This window comes from Trifolium pratense, linkage group LG7 (genome assembly GCF_020283565.1).
Source record: "Trifolium pratense cultivar HEN17-A07 linkage group LG7, ARS_RC_1.1, whole genome shotgun sequence".
Lineage (NCBI taxonomy): Eukaryota > Viridiplantae > Streptophyta > Magnoliopsida > Fabales > Fabaceae > Trifolium > Trifolium pratense.
This window is the reverse complement of record NC_060065.1, coordinates 30640286-30664143: the sequence shown is the minus strand read 5'-3', so window position 1 is coordinate 30664143 and position 23858 is coordinate 30640286. Positions and strand designations below refer to the sequence as shown.

Below are 23858 nucleotides of genomic sequence, written 5' to 3'. Positions count from 1 at the left end.
AATGGACATATGCCTTTGAATGAAAGGTAACAAAATGTGTTCTAGTGACACTTATTAAGAATTCAGATTTTAAAAACGTGTTCTTGAATATTGTGTAATCAACACATTAAAAATCTAAAAAAAAACATTATTCACAAATTTTCTTTTATTTCTTCTTTTTATTTTGACTTAAATGCAGTTTTACCCCCTATGTTTTGAATAAATCGGAATTGTACCCCTCCAATTTTAAAATCCAGAATTTTACCCCCCCTATTTTATAATTTTTTTGGATTTTGGCCCCCCAAAGTTCTACACAAAATCTGCTTCTGAGCCTCAACTTCAAAGCTTCGCACATAACTCAATTTGGATCAATAATTCACCAAACTGGTACCGAATGACCGTAATCGAGTTAACTTTTCACAGAATCAAACTCCACTAAATTTGGAGTTACAGAGAGATATTAATTACTGTTTTAGTCAAGGTCTGTCCAAATTAATTATCGTATGGAACTACAAATGGTATTTTCGTCATATCTCTCACCTTGTAACTCATTTTTGAATAGTATTTACATGTCTAGAAAGCTAACAAAATTACCCTTGTTGGCATTTTAATTTCACCGAATTTGGAGTTACGATGCGTTCGGTAGACGATGTTGAACTTGAAGATCAGAAGCATATTTTTGCAGAATTAGTAATTTGACATATCTTCACTAAAACGGTAATTAATCTCTTTCTGTAACTCTAAATTTAGTGGGGTTTGATTATGTAGAAAGCTAACTCGATTACGGTCATTTAGGTACCACTTTGGTGAATTATTGATCTAAATTGAGTTATGTGAAAAGCTTTGAAGTTGAGGCTCGGAAGTAGTTTTATGCAGAATTTTGGGAGGGGGGGCAAAATTCAAAAAATTATAAAATAGGGGGTAAAATTCTGGATTTTAAAATAGGGGGTAAAATTGTCATTTATTCAAAATAGGGAGGGTAAAACTGCATTTAAGCCTTTTGTTTTTGGACAAAACTTACATGCATTTCCATACATGCATTTCTTACTTTTCCACTCACAAAGAGGTGGTTATTTGTGTTTTTTCATTTTGAAAAAATAAAAGAAAATTATTTTTTAATAAAAAAAACTACCTCTTTGTGAGAGGAAAAGTAAGAAATGCATGTATGGAAATGCATGTAAGTTTTGTCCTTTGTTTTTTAACCACATTATTTGGCAAAACTCTTAGGCTATGTTTGGATTGGTGGTATGTGGTGGAATGGAATGGAATGAAGAGGTATATAATAAATCTTCATTGTTTGGATGTGCAAAAAACTAATGGAATGGAATGGAACCCAATGGAACCAATTCCATCTTATACCACTGAAACCTTCAATTTTCCATTCCTCCCAATTTGGGGGGTATCCAATGAAATGGAATATCAAATTTTTAATATTACTTTTTTACCCTTATTTTATCCGTTTGAACGTTTGATGCTCAGGTTATGTACATTGTTTAGGTGATTAGAATAAGACAATAGTATTTAAAACTAGTATTTCATTGTTATCACATTTGATGCTCATGTTTGACTATTGAAACTTTGTCTCTGCACTAGTGTTTTAAAATCAGGATATTGACATTTGGAGTTATGGCTTATAGTTCAATGTTTTAAAATAAGGGTAAAATTGGAATAAAAATGTTATAATGTATTCCTTTCCGTTCACTTCCCAAACGATGGAGTGGTAATTTTATTCCATTCCGTTATTGAATAGCCAAACAATGGAACGAAATTTGTGTTCCATTCCGTTCCGCTCCACTCCATTCCATTATATTTCATTCCGCTCCATTCCGTTCTGTACCATCAATCCAAACATAGCCTTAGGAGTAAACAACCAAGTATTGTTAGTTTTTTTTGCTGCTGATAAAAATCAACCTCCTTAATTCATATCACTTCATTCCATATTTAATCCACATTAAACTCATCGATTACGCATACTATTCAATTTTTTTACCACTAGACCAAATTTAGTGGACTTAAGAATCTATTTAAACTCTAATGTATGTTATGGTCAAGTTTAATTATGAGTTTAGTAAAAATAAAACTTTTTTTTTTAACAATGAAAAAATAAAATGTTTAATTTATCAGTGAATGCACGAACTATGATTAAATTAAGGGTCTTGTTAACATGTGCTTATAGGGTTACTCAAACGTTAATATGAAAATTAAATTAAGGGTTATGATTAAATTAAACGAGCTATGATTAAAATAACAGGTGCATATAGGATTAAATTAAGGGTTTGTTAATATGAAAATGAAAAGACCAAACGTTACTCAAACAATTATAGCTCTAAAGATAAAAACTACTTTACCAAAAAAAAAAAGATAAAAACTTACTTCATTTAGTAACCATAAAAAAACTTACCATGAAAATGAAATAATACTTTGTTTTGAGGGGTGATTGCTGATTTTTCTGCTACGATAGATCAAATTAAATTCATATCTTGGCTTTGGTTTAGTGGTGAGCGGGGTGCAAAATTGGTTATCTGTATTTTAATTGGTGTGTTTGGGCCTTGTATGATTTTATTTTGATTGTATCTCTCTGACTCTCTTGTAATTATTTAGTCTACCTCGGTACGTCTTGTGCAGGGGAGGCTGTTTGTGTTAATATATACCATTTTGGCTTCTTAAAAAAAAAATTGGTGTAACGAGTCTTTGTATTGTTTACAAAGTATTTGAGGCTTTTTGCCCTATTGTATTGTAAGGATTGATACTCCTTGTACTCCTTATTAATACAATTTTTTGCTTATAAAAAAAAAAAAGGCCTCTCTCTTTTTCTTTTCTTTTTTTTTACAAAAACTAAGGCCTCTCTAGTTCTGGAAATTTAATTTTCCAATTACAAATTTTTCATTATATTTTTTACCTATTTTTTTTTTTTTAAAAAATTTACATAGGGGATGAGAAAGGGGAGAAGTGGATCTCTCAATTTGGAAAATAAAAATTGAGAGAATAACGTGTAATCTACATCATTTCAATTATAAAAAGAAGGTCGGATTTTAAAAAAATGAGAAAAGTTGATTAAAGGTTAAGATGTAAAAATTGAGAAAAATTGAGAGAAATAAAATGAAGAGGATCCATTATCGAGAAAGAGAGATTTAGAAGAAGGAAGAAAAACAAAGGACAAAATGCAAGGAATTAAACATATTTTCTCCGGTTAAAAAATGTGTTCAGTGAAATCTGGATCATTGGATGCTTTTTGTTTGCAGCCAAGTATTAAAAAAGGAATGAATGATATTGATTAACACTAATTTCCTCTAGTGAAATTTTCACGGAAGAGGATCCTCACCCGATTTTATAGGGTTTATTTTTCTCTCGAAAGCACAAATACCCTAAACTGATTTCCATATCATATTAAATACTTGTGTGTTGTGTTTTATTGATTTTTTTTCTTTCTTTATGATACAAAAATCTTCATAATTTGGGAAAATTCAACATATATATTGGAGGATGATTTTGGAAGGCTTTGATAGATTCTTAAAAATATTTTTTTGTCATTATTATACTATACAAATTTAAAACATTAATTTATAATCTTAATCATGACCATGCTCTATAAAAACACTCTAAGATGAAAGATTTCCATCATTTTATCTCCCTTCCTCCAAAACAAAACGAGATTTTCTACCGTGCAGAACATTGTAACAGATCTTACCATCTGATCGTAAATTGATGATTGAGATCATTTAACTGTATAAAATCAAATTTAAAATTTAAATTGTCTAATCACAAATCAACGACCGAAATCTACAACGTCAAATCCCTACAACATATAACCCAACTCCCTCCGTAACCCTTTTCTCCTCTCCTCCAAACTCTTAAACAAAACTTTAACATGTTTTTTTGTCAAGTAGTATAATAAGTAAAAATTCATTTTTAAAATAAATAAGAGAAAAATTCCAAATTTGAACTTTACCCGTGCATGCATAATATAATATTCATACTAACCGAACATTTTAATATTTTATTTATTGTTTTTTGTGAGAAGGTCCCTTTTTTCTTTTTTCTTTGGCTTTAATGCACTTTTGGTCCCCCTATTTTGAAAAACTTGAACTTTTGATCCCCCTATTTTAAAAGCCAACTTTTTGATCCCCCTATTTTGAGAAACTTGAACTTTTGATGCCCCTATTTAATTTGGTCAAATTTTTGTTGATGTGTCAAGCTATATGATGATGTGGCAATGTCAATGTGGACAAATCATGTTCCATATCATTAATTTTTTTTTAAAATTAAATACTATGCTTTTTTATTATTAAAAAATTGTAGATATTTATTTTTAAAAATCATTTTTTTAATAAAATTAAACAAATTCAGAATTTTGATGAAGATACTCATCATGTTCATCAATCTTCCCCAGATCTCAAACTAAAAAAATAAATAATAACTTAACAATATTCATCTTTTTTCATCATCTTCAACAAAAAAAAAAGTCATACTCAAAATAAAATTTTAACTCCATTATCAGGAACACGCAATTTGGTATCCATCTTTCTGACGCGAGTAACAATATCCATGGAATAACTATTATCAACAAAACTCATCTTTCAAGAACAAACAATTTCCAAAACTCTTACTCCATTATCAACAAAGAGATCCCAAAATCTAGAATCAAGAGCAAACAAGATCCAGAATAAAAAAACTGTTTTGGTTGCTGAAATTTGTTTTTCTCTTGTGTCTTGCGTATTGGACATGAAACAACGTTTAGTAGGTCCTAAATTTTTGTGGTTTTGAATGAAATTTATAGAAACAAACATTAACACCATGGAAAGCGAGTGGATTGATCGAATGGATTGGATTTTGGAAACATAAGAATTGGAAAAAAAAATGGATTGGTTGAATTGATTGGATTTTTATGATTTTTAATTTATGGGATTTTAGGTTTGAGTTTGTTGGTAGAAGATGAAGATGGAGAGAGAAAAAGATGAACATTGTTTGGGTTTTTATTTTTATTTTTTAAAATATAATATTAAAAATCCATAATATTTTTATTTTTATTTTTAAAATATAATATTTGATTTAAAGAAAAACATTAATGACATGTAATATGATATGTTCACATGACCATTGCCACGTCATCAATGAGTTTGCCACATAAGCAAAAATTTGACCAAATTGAGTTGGGGGATCAAAAGTTCAAGTTTTTCAAAATAGGGGATTAAAAAGTTGGCTTTTAAAATAGGGGATAAAAAATTCAAGTTTTTCAAAATAGGGGGACCAAAAGTACATTAAAGCCTTTTTCTTTTTATAAATAAGGTCCTATTTTTTATTTTGGGTTATCATAATATCGATACAAAATTTTTACCACCGTTAATAATGACTAATTTTCATCTATGAAACATATAATTATACAAGGTGGATTATCCATTCACAACCGAAAATTTTTCCATACACATAAGCTACAAATGTCCTATTTTTCTACCTTTAAAGAGAAAAATTGCATACCCATATGTCTAAATACATAGTACTCCATATAGTACACATATAGTATTTCACAACATCATCCAGCTATACCCCTCTTTATATACAACAACCAAAATACACCAAATAAAGTCCCTTTAAACTTCAAAACTATCCAAAATTTTCAACCAACCTTCATTTTCTTATGCACACACTCACTCACGCGCCTCTCACCTTCTTCTATATCTCTCCCCACTCTCTCTCCCCCATAGAAACCGTTTCTCTCTCTCTCTCTCTCTCTCTCTCTCTCTCTCTATAAACTAATGTCATATTCCTAAACCCTACCCACTCTAACACACAATCACAACCCTGTCGTTTTTTTCCAAACCTTTCACAAAACGACCATGCCGTTTCTTTGGAAGAAAAAAAACAGAGTAACTCGAATTTCACAAATCGTCGCTGATTTCCAATCTCCAAAACGAACCAGTTCTCTTGTCGTTCAAACCGGTTTTCCCACTTCACTCATCGATCTCTTCGTTAAAAACCGTAACCGCTTCAAAAAATCCAGTTTCAAAAAACCGGTTCACTCCGAAATTATTGATCCGTCAGGGTCGCCGCCGCCGCCTCCGCCGCCGTCTCCGGTCACGTCTTCACCGTCGATTTCAGAATCACCGATTCATGAAATTTTCACCGAAGAAGTTCCGATGCCGAATTCTCCGATCAGAGAAACCGCCGACGACGAATCCGCCGCCGTTGATTTTGTTACGGTTAATAAACTCGGTTCCGCGATTGGTTCAAATCCGAAGTTAATTACGGTGAAGATGTTGACGGTTATTATTTTGGCGGCGAGTGTTAAGGAATTAACGGTTGCGATCACGGTGTCGGCGTTTGCGCTACTGTTTCTCGAAAACGCATTGAAAATTGTCGTTTCGAATTTAAAGCCTAAGTCTCGGTTCCAGAAGGTTCTGTTTAGTAGTAAGGAAAATAAGGTTTGTGAACCTGTAACCGTTTTAGCCAGTGATGGAATTGAATTGTTGAATTTGGATTTGAATTTGGATTCAAATTGTTGTGTGAATGATGAAATTGAAGTTGTTGAAGAAAAAAATGAATTGGAAAATTCATTGAAAATTAGAGGTAAAGGTAATCGAAGTGGTAGATTTAAGGCAACAATGGCGAAGAAGCTTCAGAAATTTCGTGGTTCCAAGAGAGAGAAAAAAGAAGAAAAAGAAAAAGAAATTATTAATATTATCAACAAAGAGAGTATTTCATGTGTTGTTGATGAAGACGAAGAAGAAATTATTAACATTAAAAATGAAGCAACTGATGATGATTGTGGAATTACTTGTTCTGGAGAAACAATTGTTGTTGGGAATTCAAGTTATGCTATTCTTGTTATGGTTATTCTTGTTGGGCTTATTGTGGGACGATTACAAGCATTGATTCTTACAATTGGTTGGTGTTTTTTGGTTAAGATTGTTGGAGGTTTATGGAGATCAAAGAATGTGGGTTTGATCAAAGGTTGTGTTTCAAGGTTTTCTTGAAGATGATGGAGTCAATTGGGTGGGTTTGAAACAACATTGGAATTGGAAGATGATTCATGCCATGTTTGTGTGATAGGAACTCCAACCATTTGTTGGAAATCCAACTTGATGTGTTGTTATTTTTTTAGATGTAAATTTTATTTACTCTAGTTAGATAGATAGATAATTATTACAATGGATAGTATAGTGAATACTTCTTTCCTTCCTATATATTTTTATATTTTGAAGTTTTTTTTAGACAATGGTAAGTACCACATGAAACTTCTTGCACAAACGAGATCTTGAATTCGAACTCGGAATATTATAGATATATCTGATCTTATAATTTTGACATTTGTCGATTGAGTGGATAAAAATAGTTTTGATTAGTAAGAATATAAAAAATTGACACCGAAGAAGGAATGGATGAGTACTACTGCTTTCTTCATGGATAAAATTGAATTGGAAATGTGATTTTGTTAAGTTCCAAAATGTAGCTATGCATGTTCTTTGTGAAACTTGGCAATATACCAAAGTGTAGAAATGTTTGTGTTTTGTGCAACCTAGCAAACAATTTTGTCCTATAGTAATTTGGGCGGTGGTCTCATCCAAAGAGTAGCATGAAAATTAGGAAAGTTGATAAAAAGTCCTAACCTAGTAGAAATTAATTGAGATGGGAAAGAATTATTTTATTTTTAGTTAAATTTATGGATAAAAAAATAAACATCAGAGATGTGTAAAAAAAAATAAAATGCTAAAGCTTTTTAGAATTGATTTTTGCTAATCAATTGGCTAATATGTTTCCTTCACATTAAAAATGGTCCAATTAGGAGACTTTATTCAATTTCATATTTTTAAAAATGATGTTTAAATCGAGATAGGCATGAATCCAATTAGGAGACTTTATTCCATTTCATATTTCTTAGTTAACCGGTTTTCCTTGTCTTTAAAATTGGGATTTAAGAATGGAAAAGCATATTTATGAGATATTGCATGTGAGACTCAAAAAAACAAGAATAGCACATTTATAATTTTCAATTTTATTTATTTATCTATCATAGAATTTTGAAATTAAGAAAAATAGAGAAGCTTCTTTTTTTGGTACATGCAGAGGGAAAAACCAAGAAGCTTTTTTACTCTGATAATTTTTTTTTTATCAAGAGATGTTTTTACTTTGGTAATTCTAGTCTCTTTTTTTTTTTGTCGAAACCAAAATTTTATCAACAAAAAAGCTACCTTAACAGTTAACACAAGCTGTGGTAAGTGCTAACCTAGCACAATTACATAGCGACTCAACTTTAGAGATAATACATGTCGGAGCTTTGAAAAAGAAATGATAATAAATCGAAATACTAGAAGATATAGCAGGCTTCCAAAGAATCAAACGTCCATCCATCGACATATTTTGACATTTTCAAACAAACAACTTATTACAAATTTTCTTCATCACTGGGATCCGAAAGAAAGTCTCTTTTTAGATTATCATGAATAGACAAACCAAGATATTTGAATGGAAGATGCCAACACTTATAAAATGAAACACTCTTATGTCATTATTATAAACAAAAATCACTTATTTAATCTATATTATAGATTAAATACATCAATTATTCAATTAATTAAAAAAATTACTTAATAGTGAATAGAAAATATGCCTATCCATTTCATTCATATTATAGAGGAGCCACACTTCAATGCAATGCCACTACACTAGGAACCACCGATTTCATTACAAATTTGAGTTATTCTTATATGGTCACGTGATTAAATATATTACATTTGATTACACTTACAAAAAATATTATATTATTTAATTATTTGTTAAATATTTATTTTACTTTTTATGAGTGTGATCAAATGTAATTTATTTGATCATATGATAATTTTATAATATTTCTACAAATTTTATATAAAAAAGAACTTATAAATTTATGATGGAATTTACGTAAAAGTAAAACATAGAATTTTAAACTTGAGTCCAAGTTCAATTTGTGTCAGTGGAAATTCAGCTACTAGGTATTTGTGTGCACAACGACAATTGGTAAAATAAAATCATATTTGAAATCAGAGAAAGAATATAGTATTTATTTTTAAATCGTTTAATAAGTTAAAATAGTGAAAGATTGAAATAATCAAATAAAGACACTTTTATAAGACATTTTGCCGTACTGTACATTCCAGTTACCAAAAAGCATCCAAAGGCAAGCTGAGAATCTAATTGAAACATCAATGAATGGAAACGCAGTCCCTTTGTCTCATGCTTAACTTTTTTAATTTTTTGGTGATTCATTGTTCTTTACATGTTGCTTAATTTTGAAATTCCAAATACTTTTTCACTATGTCTAACATTTGGCATGCTCAATACACCTCATGATGAGGGAAGCTGTAGTTGTTGGCAGTCAATAAGAAGGGCCAAACCTAACTTCTTTTTGAAGTCTTTTTTGTAGTAAGCAATAATAGTAAAAAAGATTATAATTATAATTGTCATTGATATTGTAAAAGTTTTGGTCTCCAAATAAGTGTTTCATACTCTATCATAATGACGTTAGTTGCGCATTCTTCAGCTTCATGTATCGTGCACAAATAAGTGATGTGAGGTTGCGCTTGCTTCGGCTTCGCGTGACCTGCACAAACGAGCTGCACATAAATCTCATAAGCATGGCTTATTGGATTTGGACGTGCAATGAAAGACCCATTAGTTCAAGAAGGGATACATTACATTTTGTTTGCGAGTTGAATTTTGAAGTGTTTTGGAGGGCGCTTAAATCCATATTTTTTTTATATAGTTAGTATTATAAAATAATTGAAGAGTGTGATAAATGATCATATAATATTTTAATCATACGTAGATCATTTTAAAAAATATTTTATAGTATTATTAATTTAAAAAAGAAAAAAAATCCATTCTAGGTCAAACAATGTATTTTACCTTAATATAATTTTTAGAGTACTCTTGGAGTTATAATTATCATGTCTTTATGTCTTTACATATTGTTCTTATGTAAGATATTTTACTAGCTATCAGAGCTATCCTCGCCATGGTGTGTCCACCTCAACTATTGGGCTATAGTTGAATTTAGTATCTCTCATCGTAGAGCCAAGCTTGAACAAACATGACTGAAGTCAAAAATATGACGGTGTTAAAAATAATGGTGATTAGCTACTAGTTTCCATTAGTTAGTTAGAGTTTATATGAGTTTGTTATAGTTTGTTATTAGGTGGTTAGTTAGTTAACCCCTAAATTACTCTATATCAGAGCCACAATTGTACTCTTTTTCATCATCTTTTATCAAATATGAATCCTTATGATTTTTACTACCTTAAAAACTTTATAAAATTTTCTCCATTTTCTCCAAAATTGTTTATAAGGTGCCAAACGTACTAGCAAAACTCAAAGGATCTTCTAAATTTAAGACTTATCTTTTTATAACTGGACTAAATCCTTAGAGCCCGTTTGGTGCGCAAAATAGAATAATAACAAGATAAGATATAAAGCAGGATAAGAATATGATAGGATATAAGCAGGATAGCAGTTATCCTGAGTTATCCTATCATGTGTTTGTGTACACAAGATAACAAACATGATAACTATGTTTTTAATACGTACTCTTTCATAATAATATGATAAAATATATAACATACTTAAATGATAAAATTACCCTTGTAAAATAATAATTATTTTTATAAATTATTTTGTAATACTTTAAATTTTATAAATAAAAAATATAAATAAGCAACCGACTAACTTTATATAATTTTAAATAAACATCATGAGAAAATAAACAAGTTAATTTTTTTTATATGAATCGTAATAAAATAAATAACCCAATTATATATGTTAGATAAGCTAAATAAATATATGATATGTCTCATGTGTAATAATAAAACTACCATCGCAAAAGAATTATATTTAATTACTATATAAAAAAAGAATTATATTTAATTTGTTATAAAATTTAAATTAATATCACTTTTTTGCAATTTTTTAATAATTATTTTACTTTAAAATATTGTAATTTTAGTAGAATTTTGATTTTTTTAGATTATATTAATTATAAAATTACCCTTACGAGAAAATTGTTTATATATTTAAAAATTAACTATTTTATTTTAAATTTAATATCAAATTATTTTATTATTTATATTTTTTATTATTTAATATTTAATATTTAATATTTAATTATTTATATTTATTATTTTATTGTTTATATTTTATTAATTTATAATTTTTTTATATTTTATTTTAAAAAAATTATCAATAAATTATTTTCTTATGCTATCCTGCTGGTAACTCAACTCAAATTCAGGATAAAAATTTTAACTAGAGAGACATGATAGGATAAGTTTCAGGATTAACTTATCATATCCTATTGTCGCACCAAACGCTGGATTTAGGGGTGCTCAAATCCAAACCAATCCAAATAAAAACCGAAAACCGATCCAAAAAAACCGAAAACCGCAAAAAATCGAAGTTTTTTGGATGTGTTTGGATGTTCTTTTGTGAAAACCGCTGGATCGGATCGGATTTCGGATTGATTTCTTAAAACCGATTCAAACCAAACCAAACCGCATACATATATTTTAATATTTATTTATCTTTTTATTAGTATAAATATATATATTGCATTAACCTTTTTTCATTTTAAATTTTGTTAATACTATAGGTTAGTTTAATTTAATCTATTTTAAATTTTGTTAATACTATATGTTAGTTTAATTTAATCTATTTTTTTTTACTTTTTGTATGTTTCGAATATAATTGGTAATTGTCATTCCAAAATATTAATTTTCAATATATTATATGTTATATTTTACATCAAACTTAATATTTATTTTGTCAAAAATGTCAAACTATTATTTTGTCAAAAATGTCAAACTATTATTTTGTAGCGTTTTTTATAATATTTATATTTATTAAAAAAATTATAATTTATAATTTGGATATCCAAAAACCGATCCAAATTAAACCGCATAATATTGGATCGGATTGGATCGGATTTTTTTTATTTGTCATCCAAAACGGAACCAAACCGCAAATGAATTTATTTTTGGATCGGATGAGTTTTTGCCTCAAAACCGATCCAGCATGGATTGAGACAGAATATCATATAGTTATCCTATCACATCTCTTATCCTGCGCACCAAACGGACCCTTAAAATTTAGAACATGTCTTTTTACCACTATATCAAATTCTTTTATTTATAATGCCATAATTATTAGAATAAACATTCGTTTCATTTATAAAACAAACAAATATAATGTCTTATTTAGTAAATACATTTCGTGTTTATCCAATTCTCTTGTTACCCATCGTACAAGTAATTGCCACTAATGTAGTCTAAACTCTAAAGTAGAAACCATAGTAGGGCATAAAAAAATTCTAAAATTTGAGTAAATGAATAAAAAGGGGTACTTACCGTAAAAAAGAAAAGAAAGAATAAAAGGGTTACTTATATACTTTAAGAGCATATTATATGGCATTAGTGGCCATTTTTAATGGTGAAAGGCAAAGGTGCTTGATTATTGGTATAGAAATGAAACAAAAGGGGAGTCAACTTTATATGAGAGGGACTAATGAAAAAAGCAAACAAGAACACACGAATCATGCACTTTTGGTCACGCTCATTCATAAATAATTAGGTATTTCCGTGAAGAGTTAATTTCTCTCTTTGGTTGGGTATATTTATTGCGGATGGATAAAAGGGTCCAAAAAGTTAATTAAGTAGGTTGTTTAAGGGACAATACTTGTGGTGCTAGTTTGATACTAGTCTCTTCTACCTTATGAAATGTAACATCTCAATCATGTTATGGAGTTTTTGTGTGTTTTAGTTTGTTCATATTCAATTTTCAAAGTTAGTTTTAGGTTAATATCAATGCATAAATTGAGATTTGTCTTTTCTTTTACAAAAAAAAAATCGATATTCGATTTAAGGACTGACTGATTTGATGGTTCAATTGACAAAATTACACTACAGGTCCTTTATCTTATTTTTTTGTAACACTTTGATCCTTTATCTTTTTTTTGTAACACTTTGGTCCTTTATCTTTTATTTGTAACACTTTAGTCCTTTATTTTTTTTATTTGTAACACTTTAGTCCTTTTTTTGTAACAGTTTGGTCATTTATCTTTTTCTATTTGTAACATTGTGGTCCTTTATTTTTTATAAATAAATAAGACAAGGACCAAAGTGTTACAAAAAAAGAAAGATAAAGACCAAATTGTTACAAAAAAAAGATAAAGGACCAAAGTGTTACAAAAAAATAAGATAAAGGATCTTTAGTGTAATTTTGCCGATTCAATTTTATTGTCCATTTGTGGGGCTTCATTTACAGTCAAAGGAATATCCTATATGGATAGCTCCATTGAAATGGGTAGCATGAAAAATTGAACCTAAGACATTGAGAAAAACATATTATAAAGTCTCAAGCCAACACCATTTGGCGAATCCAAATAGGTTGAACTAAGATTTGTCACAGAGTCCCTAAATTCATCTCACACAAGCTTTTTTTTAGCAAAACAAAAAAAGTAAACAAAATTATAGTGAATGATTGGTCTAACCAAAAATCAAACTCAATTGTCATGTTATGCAATAGAAGTATGTATCTAATTACTCCCTCTAAAATCAAATAAAAAATTGGAGGAAGGTGTAAATATTTTTACAAAGTGTTATTTTGAGCTCTAAAGTTTTATATTTAAGCCTCAGATGAAGCATTTATATATATATATATATATATATATATATATATATATATATATATATATATATATAACATTTCATCAAGTATCACAAACTTTGGTATAAAAGACAACCTATTTAACTAATTTCTGCTCAAGTATTTATGTCTCATTTTATAGTTCTTCACATGCTAATCCTCTCTCACAAATTCAGTGTTGATTAATCAATTGAGTCGCATTCATTGAATTGTTCTTGATAATTTAACCTTGAGCTTTGCTATATGTAGGGAAATCTAAAATTGCAAACATCATAAACTTACACACGTCCAAATTTTATTCCATAGGAGAAAAAAAATGAAGTCGATCTTGACCAATGATATCATTTTGCTAAGCATTTCTGTTTGATCGTCTTTTTTTATATATGTAAAAAACAATTAATTTTTCTACACTCATTCAAATCTTTCAATGAAATTTGGTTAATGAATTTTTTTTGGTGGGAGGTTTTGTTTTTGTTGGGTTGTGTTTCTTTGGTAGATGGGTTTGTCTTTTGATTTAGACAATTTCATTTTAGCATGGTGTGTCCTACTTTTTGTGCTTTGTCTAGGCAGGGTATCTTCTTTCTCTTGCTACACCTTGTGCATGGTTAGAGCTGCTTAATATATTTGCTTTTTTAAGAAAAAATTTGTCAAAGTAATTTAGTTATTAGAATTTTACGGTGAACAAGTGAGTGTATTAGGATTTGAACTCTGATTCATACAAATTTCATATAATAACTTTATCAACTAAGTCATGTTCATAGCGATAATGAAAATTAAATTGGTATGAGTTAAAATAAAATAATAGGTAACTTCTTTGAATTGGAAGAATCCATAGTAATAGTCTTTTTTCTTTTTTTAAGCAATAGCAATGGATAATAGTCTTATTAGTATTTAGATGTATACTATCTTTGTAAATTTTTGTCAAGCATACTCTCTGGTTGGGTATGTTTTATTATAAAAAAAAGTTGTTGCAAAACTATTAATGTTTAAGAAAATTGGGCATGGAGTAATTTTTTTTTTGTCATCTTACTCATTTTCTTGTGCGCCCTACGAATTTATAAAAATATACTTGTCCGTTACTTAGATAACAGATATACACCCCAAAAATACCCTATTAGATTTGTTTTTTTATAATGTCCGCTACTTAAGTAGCAGACGACATATTAAAAATATTTCTCATTTTTATAATGCCATTTACTTAAATAGCGGAAGGATAAAAATGAAAATGCGTAGTGTGCGCAAGAAACAAGTAGAACGACAAAAGAAAATCTCGAATAAAAATAAATAAATTTGGCATATGATTGAGCCAAGCGGGCCAGCTATTTAACAAGTAGCCTAGTGGGCCTTTGGGCTCTAAAATATGATGTTTATTTAGTGGAGATTTTTTTCGAAAACTTCTCAACTCATCACAACATTTCTCGTTTATCCCCAAAAAATTCGGAAAACATTTTTCGAATTTTTTATAGTGTAAATTTTACACTAGAAAAACAATTCAGAACGTATTTTCCGATTTTTTTTGCACGCTAGAGTGGTGAAGGAGAAATGTTGTGGTGGGTTGTGAAGTTTTATTTTTTTCACTCCTTGCGTTTTCTTCTCCCAACAGTCTCCAATTTTTTTGTTTTATTTTTTTTTACCAAATTTATTATTTTTGGATTTTAATTCAAACTCAACTGTGTGTCTGTCCTATATATAGTTTGAATTTCTCTTCTTCCTCCTCACATCTTCTAAATTTTCAAAAACTCTCAAAAATCAAAGAGGGAAAGTCTACCAAATCACACGCAATTTTTTACTATAACATCAAGTTCACCTCTAATTTATCGCATTTTTAAATTTTTTAAGATGTAATTAAGCAAGAAGTTAGTACTCATTTTCTCTAATTTCATGTTTTCATATTGTCAGTATTTTCTTTATACCTGGTTTTGTCCAGATTTTATAATTCGAATGTAGGGTTCATTTGTTCATCATCATATGCTAAAACATGAATTGTATGCAAACCGAGAGAATGATGGATTTTCCTGATTGGTGATGTTTTCTCTATATTTCAAGAATGGGGAGATAAATGTGAGAATACTAGTCATATTAGGAGAACAAGAGTTACATTCATCGTCTTTGTTCGAATTCAAACATTAAAATAATTTTGACAACTTGTGAATCATGGAAGATTTGATGAATTTAACTTATACTACTAGTCTAAATACATTAATATTTTAATATATCTAAAAAAAATAAATATTTTCTTATTTTAAAAACGGGAGAGTAATTCTTTAACAATAATAAATATTTGTTATATTAATTTTAGAGTGAATTCTTCAATTTAGAGAAGTATGTAAAAAGATATTTATGTGGTCAAACAACAAGACAATGATAAAATATGAAGCACCGACACCTCTCTGATTAGGCGTGTCGCGTTGTAAGACACGTGTCGGTGTCCGACACTCGTATGACACTCTTATGGCACGTGTCGGATAGGTCAGTCCGGTGTCCAAAAAAAGTCAATTGTTCTTTTACTTTGACACTTCTTTGATCGGTGTCCGACACTTGTAAGACACTCATACGACACTTGTCGGACAAGGGTCCCAAAAAAATTGATTTTTCTTTACTTATACTCTTGCTAGACACATAACAAACATAAAAAAAGTTAAAGATGTGTCGAAAAGGTAAATAAAATGTAAATTATGATCAATATTTTTAGTTTTTTTGACAGTAGATGGATAAATAAAATATAAAATATTACCCTATTTTGTTTTAAATTTTTTTTTAAGAAATAACCTGCTAAACTTAGATTTACATGTATATATTTTGATTCTAAATTTATATGTTTTATAAATATATAGCGATGTCGGTGTCATATATTTTTTACATTAGCGGTGTCGCCGTGTCTTTGTCGGTGTCGTGTCGCGGTGTTCGTTTCGGAGTCGTGATCCATAGATGATAAAGTAGTGATTCCATCAACCACCAATAAAATTCAACCACGTCATCAAAACACCTAAACCCCTCATGCAGCCGAACAACACCCAAGTGCCAGACTGTCAACGGCTAGATTCCAACGCGAATCGAGTTTATTCGTTATTATTCTCCTCAAACGAACGGTCTAGATCATTTCTGCATGCCCCCAAAAACACTGGTAACTCAACACAACACGCAAACACTATCCTTTTCCTTTTCCATAGCTCAACGTGGAGAAAGCAACGGCGCAGTTACTGTAACGGCGGTGCTTACGGCGGTGAACGATTCTTCTTCGTTCTCCGCTATTCGTTCCGTGAGAAAGAAATCACGCCTTTGGATTTAACTGCATTGTTTTCTTCTTCTTCTTCTTCTACTGTTCGGTCAGTTTTTTTTGACTTCACTTCCAAATTCTAGATCTAGTTTATTGCTATTGTGTTTAGCTATAACCATTAAGCGTTTTTAGTATTTTCGTGTTCTGAATTTTTTTACTAAAAATCTAATTTCTAGTGTGATTTTAGTGTGTTTTTGATTTTAGTAATTTTAGAGGTTTTGCTAATTAATTTGCTGCTTAATTGGATTATTAGTATATGTTTGATAGTTGATAGCATTGTTAATCACTTCATTGACATGACCTTAGATTTCTGTGTGAAAATTTAGGAAATGGATTAGACACAGTCACCTTTTCCGTGCAGTCGTGCGGTCACGACATTTGATCGGACGGTCTAAAAAAATGCATATTCATGTTTATTTAATAATACACGGCCGACGTCTGACTGCACCCAATTTTCGTCGGAAAAGTCGGGTTTTAATTTTTTACTCCAAGTAATGATTAGGGTTTGGAAAATGAAAAATTCATTTAAGAATTGAAGCCAAGTGTTTTTCCTTTTTTTGATTTTGATTTTTTTTCCCGTTGTTTATGCATGTGAAATTATTGCTTACTTTTTTGTGTGATGTTGATGATGATGAGGAGTGAAAAGTTTGGTATTTATTTTTAGTAAGATGAAAATGACTATGGTCTTTTCTGGTGGCTGTAAGGGTGTTTATGGGACCTAAGAAATTAAAATTTGATACGTAAGCTTTGGACTGAAGCAATGGGAATTGTGATCTTTTTTCCATGTAGCTCAATTCGATTAGAATAAATCGTCAATTTAGTCCACAAATTATGCTTTCCCTTCAGTTTAGTCTCTAAACTATGTAAATATAATAAGTAGTCCCTAAAGTATACAAAACCCGTCAATTTAGTCCCTGTTATTAAAATGTTAGGGATTAAATTTACAGATTTTTAAATTGACGGATTTTTATACATTTTAGGGACTAAATTGACGGATTTCATATAATTTAAGGACTTTTTATTATATTTGTATAGTTTAGGGACTAAATTGGAGAGATAGTAATAGCTTAAGGACTAAATAGATGGTTTCTTCATTAGAATATTAATACTTAGTCGTTTTCTTGTATATTGACATGTCATGTTGCTGTCTTTTTCCTATGAGAAAGGTCAAAATTGATGTCATGTCATTAGAAAGGCATGTTAAACCAAAGTTGGTTACAGTTTCCTAACACATTTTGTGCTTCATATTATGCTTTTACAACACTGTTGTTTTTATCATTTGACTGGTTTCCTGCAAGTTTTTAACACTTTCTTATTTTTGGTGTTCAGTACCAAGATGGTTGCGCAGAACTTTGTAGTTGATTTGAATAAGCCCCTTGTTTTCCAGGTACAGGCTTAACCCTTAAAGTTCCTCTTTCAAAAATGTTCTCCATGCCCTGTCAGGGTGTCATGCATTAGATTTCAAATGTTACATGTTTTTGTTGAAGTTCACGTGTAAGCTTAGGTTGCGATAACAAATGGAGAGTGTGCTACTGCTGTGTATGATGTATACTTAGTAACTTCGAAAGAACCTGACCAAATTCTTAATGTTCTACAGGTTGGACATCTTGGTGAAGCTTACGAAGAGTGGGTTCATCAGCCCATTGTTAGCAAGGAAGGCCCCCGTTTCTTTCAAAATGAGGTTCTTGAGGTATATCATTGAACCCATCCATAACAACTAAGCCCTTCTATCACTCGGTGGGAAGGGGCTGGCTAGGCAGACCAATTGATGATATTGGATTTATAAAAAAAAAAATCAAGTTTTTCAACTGTTTCTTCAATTTTTTTGTATGACTGTAGTTCCTCTAAATTTTTAATTTGACTGTCTTCACATATATATCTACTTTTATCAAGGAGCTTTTATTGACATTTTCCTCACATGATGAAACTTCAAGGGGCGAGTTTCAGTTATCTTGTCATGAATTCTCTAATATAAGTTTCTCCCTGAATAATCACTCATAATCTTGTGTCTGTGTATTTCTGGTTTTATATACTTATGATAAAGCTTTCTGGTTATATAGCTTTGGATAAAGTTTTCTTTGAGTTTGATTGGCATGTTGCAACTAAAGAAATTATGGTGCTATCTTTAATCCTTTTACTAATCAATTGCATTACAAGCTAATGAAGATTTTAAATTTTATGTTCTATTATACATACATATTAGAATATCACGTGTTCTTGACTTGTTACTGTTTGGAACAGTTCTTGACCCTCACAGTCTGGTGGGCAATACCAGTCATTTGGCTTCCAGTTGTATGTTGGTTTGTATATAACTCTATACAAATGGGCCTCAGCTGTCCTCATATAGCTATGATGGTTGTTCTTGGCGTTTTTGTGTGGACATTGCTTGAGTACACACTGCACCGTTTTCTTTTCCACATCAAAACAAAGACCTACTGGTTAGATCCCTCATTATGTTCCCTTTTGTTTTCATAGCATGAAATCTTAAGTTGATTTTGGAAATGTTGGCAACACATTCTATTATTGTAATAAAATGTGTGTTGGTTTCCTCAAAAACAGGGTGTGTCACACCAAATAAAAAGTGGGCCTGACATGATTTGAAAGAATGCGTTGCTAGCGTTAATCTGTAGTTTTTTCATGTAGTTGTCTTGAACCATATCTGCTTTGAGTAACAACTTATTGGTTTTGATTAGCACTGAAAGTTTATTTCTGTAATGATTTTTTGGTTAAATGTTGCTTTAGGGGAAATACCTTGCATTATCTTCTACATGGCTGCCACCACAAACACCCCATGGATGGTTTGAGACTTGTTTTCCCCCCTGCTGCAACAGCTATATTATTGTTCCCGGTATCTATTTTTTGCCGTTATATGCTGCATTTCCAATACTTTGTAGCCTTCTTTTGAAAATGCGAGAAAACGTTTTGAAATTTTATGACACTGTTTGACCAATCCTCGATATAGATATGTCAATATTTGTAGTTCAGAGATGATTTTTGCACAAGTAGTTTCCATGAAGTGATGCTGGTATTTTTGTATGTTGGTTTCCAGTTATTTAACTTGGTGAAGCTCCTTTCCACCCCTGCAACCGCTCCCGCTGTATTTGGAGGTGGCTTATTGGGTTATGTAATGTATGATTGTACCCATTATTACTTGCACCATGCTCAGCCAAAGACTGAAGTTCCCCGAAATCTCAAGGTAAAAAACACTTACTTCCCTCCTTTAATCGTGGATGACAATTAAATTACCATTCGTTACTCCAACATTTTTCTAAGCAAAATCATTTTTTTCCAATAAAAACTGATGAAAAGGATAATAACAGTAGATATTAGCCAATCAAAGTTGGTTCTTCTAGCATTTAATTTAATTATTTAATTCCAGTGAAAATTGAAGGACATTAAACCTAGATACCTGCATGTAACCAGTCGGCGCAATAGTTCTTTGTTTTGCATTCTTTTTGCTTTGTCTTCAATAAAAAAAAAAAGAAGATATCCTTCGTTCTGTTCTTTTATCACTTTTTTTATTTGGTATCATTTCGGTGAATACATTTACCGACAATTATTTCTGTCTTGTAAGCCATATAAGCCACCTAATCGTCTTTTCCCGGTTTTCTGCAGAAGTACCACTTGAACCATCACTTTCGGATCCAGGATAAAGGCTTTGGGATCACTTCATCACTTTGGGATAAAGTTTTTGGAACACTTCCTTCATCAAAAGCAGATGCCAAAAGTATGTAAATTACTGTTAGGGATAGCATATGTTGGTTGGTTAAAATAATAGAAAAATTCAGGAATTCCTGTTTTATTTGTCTAATTATTTATTTTGCTCCACATTTGCGTGGTTAGTTTGCCATTTTTCGGTCAATTTCATGGTACCGAAGTTCTCCGATTGTGAACACTCTGTACAAATTGATACTTCTTTTACCAGGTTTATGGTGGAAATCTCATATACTTGTGTATATGCCCTTTTGCTGTGAATTTACTTCTGCTGAGTCATGATTTTTTTTAGATTTTTGCTTTGGATTTACTTCTCCAAAATCATGGTTTTTTTCTAGGATTTTTAAAATCTTGTCCCATAAGCACATTTCAGTTGATAGGTGTAGGGATACTGATATGTAGTGGGTTGGATTCGAACTCGAGATTTCACATTCTCCACTTTAAAATGAGTCTAACCACAAAGTTTTTTTTGTTGGTACATAGTCTCGCCACTAAGTTATTAACCAAAAAATCAATTGTAAAATCTTTTATTACATTCGCAATAAAATGCAATTGACTTTTGTAGAAGATAAAAATCAGTAAAATGTAAAAACTATAAAAAAAAAAAAAAAACTACCTAAACTATAAAAAACTACTTTGTAACAAAAAAATATATAACTACTTCAAATTACATATTCTTTTTATAAAAAAAAATTCATGGGTGTTCTCGAAGGTTTGAATCTCGCTTGGGACCGTGGGTATAGCCGTTTAGGAAAGTTAAGCTTCATGTGGATTTCAAAATTGATGTTCATGCTCTGAATAGTAAAAACATGGGTAGTATATAGTAGGCTTTTTCTAATGTGAAAGACATAAGGTCTTTCACCGTGCAAGATCATTCACCGTGCAAGATCAAATTATGCAGTTGGATTAAATGTTCTTTAGAATATTATTGTGGTCCATCATACACATGATTATTTTACTCTTTTTCTCTCTCTTCATTTTTTTCACTTTTGTTTTTCTCTCTCTTTGTTCTCTCCTCTTTTGCTTAACTTGTTGTTAAACATCCACCAAAGATTTCTACCATATTGATTCATATCTTTGAGAACTCGTAATTCTTAACAAGAATATCCGAGATTTGGGTCTTGGTATGAATTTGAAATAAATTATTTTTTGTTTGAAAAAAATATGTTTGAAAGTCACCAATTTTTGTTTTCATTCCCCTATTCTAAGATCTGGATTTTGTTCCAAACACAAATGTTTCTATGAAAATTGCACTAAAAAGTTGAAATCTATTTTTTGTTCAAGAGACCCACTCAAATTTGATAATTTTTAGAATATTTTTTTTGAAGAATAATTTTTATTTTTTAGAATATTAATTTATCATCTTCATGAAATAAGAAGAGTTGTGCTTCTTTTTGAAATAATTAAGTTTTAGTCAAATATAGATCTAGACCACCATTGATGATGTACTGTAGTTGCTGGATAAGAATAACCATAAGTGGTGTTACTGTTTACTGTCAGGAAATTTTTTTTGCAGTGCAACAATTGCAGGCTAGAAAGTGACGAAGTTAGGAGAAAATAATTATGTGTGGGAAACTATATGTTAAGATTGGTGAAACTAAAATATCTAATGATCAATAACTGTCTTTCATCATACACAACTTGTGCAACTTGTGCACAGTAGCATTCGCCGTATATAGTATAGTGTGGCTGGTTGGAGTTTAATTCAACAAATACGGAGGCTTATGGTTTTGAATTGGGATATTAAGCTTTCTCACTTATCGTGAAGCTAATCAATCAATGTGTGACAAATATAAGATGTCATCAAGTAGTTTGTTTGAATTATTATGAGCAATATCGTACTCTAGTTAGTTTGATATTTTTAGCTGATGTTTTGGGGCTTGCTACCCCTCGTACTATTGTAGTTTAGTTTCTTTTTGAATTTCGGCTCTTAATGTATCCAAAAAAAATCAAATAAAAAATCTAAAAACAATTCAATAATTATTTTTTGAGTATCTTCTTCAAAGAGTTTTTTTTTTTTTATTCTAATTGATAGACAAATTCTTTTTGTTTAGCTAATAAAATAGCATTTTTGTATTTTTTTAACCAAACAAACTTAATATATTTCATTAATTATATCAAAAGTTTAATACATGAAGGAAAAATCACAAATATATAGAAACTAGTCCATGAATTGGCCGCCCTAGCTAACGTATGAACAACCGAATTCACTTGTCTTATAATAAACTTAACTTCAAAGTTTGTGCAAGATAAAAATGTTTCCATGATTTAGTGAGAGATAAAAATTCCACTTTTTGTTTCATTTGTTGCCCTTCATCTTGTCTTGTCTCGTGATTAATTTTAAAGTCAAACATAATACAATTTAATTTTTGATAAAATAAATTAAAATTAGTCCATGATATTTTTATAGTCACAACAAATTTATCTCTGGTTCATTATAATAGTTCATGTTATTTTTTATAGTTAGGATAAATTATCTATTTTTTTTTTAAGACAGGATAAATTATCTATTGTTCGTTATAATAAAATGATAAATTTGTCCTTAGTTTAAAAATGTCATAAATTAATTTGTGTTTTATTTTCATCAACGACTAAATTGGATCGTAAAAAATTACGAGGGTCCAAAATAAATCTTCATGGAAAAACTAAAGTGACGAGACTTACACATAACATAAGTTAAATTATGTTCGGTTTAGATCAAATATTTGACACAAGAGGAACTTCACAAAATAGTGAAAAAATAGATAAAAGATACTATTAAAACTAAAATTATGATTTGTTTGGAATAACTTAGTTTTGAGCTTATGCAAAGTAATTTATGCAAATTAGATAAATTTTTTTGTATTATTATAAATTTGTCAATGTAGTTTATGAAAAAATAGCTCATAAAAATACAATTTTCGTTAATGGGAATTTATAAATGGCTTAAATATGCAAAAGGTCCCTGCACTTACGGGTCATTTGAGTTTCAGTCCCTGCATTTTAAAATCCTTTCATTTTGCCACTGCACTTTCATTTTACTTTAAAAATGGTCCCTGAACCCATTTTTTGTTGAAATGACACATTTTTTCATGATGTGTCAATTTTATTTTACTTTTAAAAAAGTACTTATTTAAGGGTATTTTGATCGATTCACTGCAAAATTAAATGAGTCATCAACTCTAAAGTCCACTCAACAGTGACAGATCAGCAAAAATGTGTCATTTCAACAAAAAAAAAGGTC

General features: G+C 30.0%; 2 protein-coding genes across 2 annotated transcripts; both read left to right on the top strand.

Moving 5' to 3' along the window:
• The first annotated feature begins 5313 nt into the window (after positions 1-5313).
• On the top strand, positions 5314-7204 carry LOC123898775. Its single transcript, XM_045949787.1, has one exon. It carries the CDS (start codon positions 5814-5816, stop codon positions 6948-6950), a length of 1137 nt encoding a protein of 378 aa, XP_045805743.1. The 5' UTR covers positions 5314-5813; the 3' UTR covers positions 6951-7204.
• A 9493-nt stretch (positions 7205-16697) lies between these two features.
• On the top strand, positions 16698-20896 carry LOC123899350 (dihydroceramide fatty acyl 2-hydroxylase FAH1-like). The gene is made up of 7 exons (XM_045950462.1): positions 16698-16970; positions 18251-18308; positions 18519-18611; positions 19163-19359; positions 19664-19769; positions 19971-20117; positions 20537-20896. The coding sequence occupies exons 2-7, from the start codon at positions 18258-18260 to the stop codon at positions 20654-20656; spliced, it is 714 nt and encodes a 237-aa protein (XP_045806418.1). The 5' UTR covers positions 16698-16970; positions 18251-18257; the 3' UTR covers positions 20657-20896.
• Positions 20897-23858: the final 2962 nt, after the last annotated feature.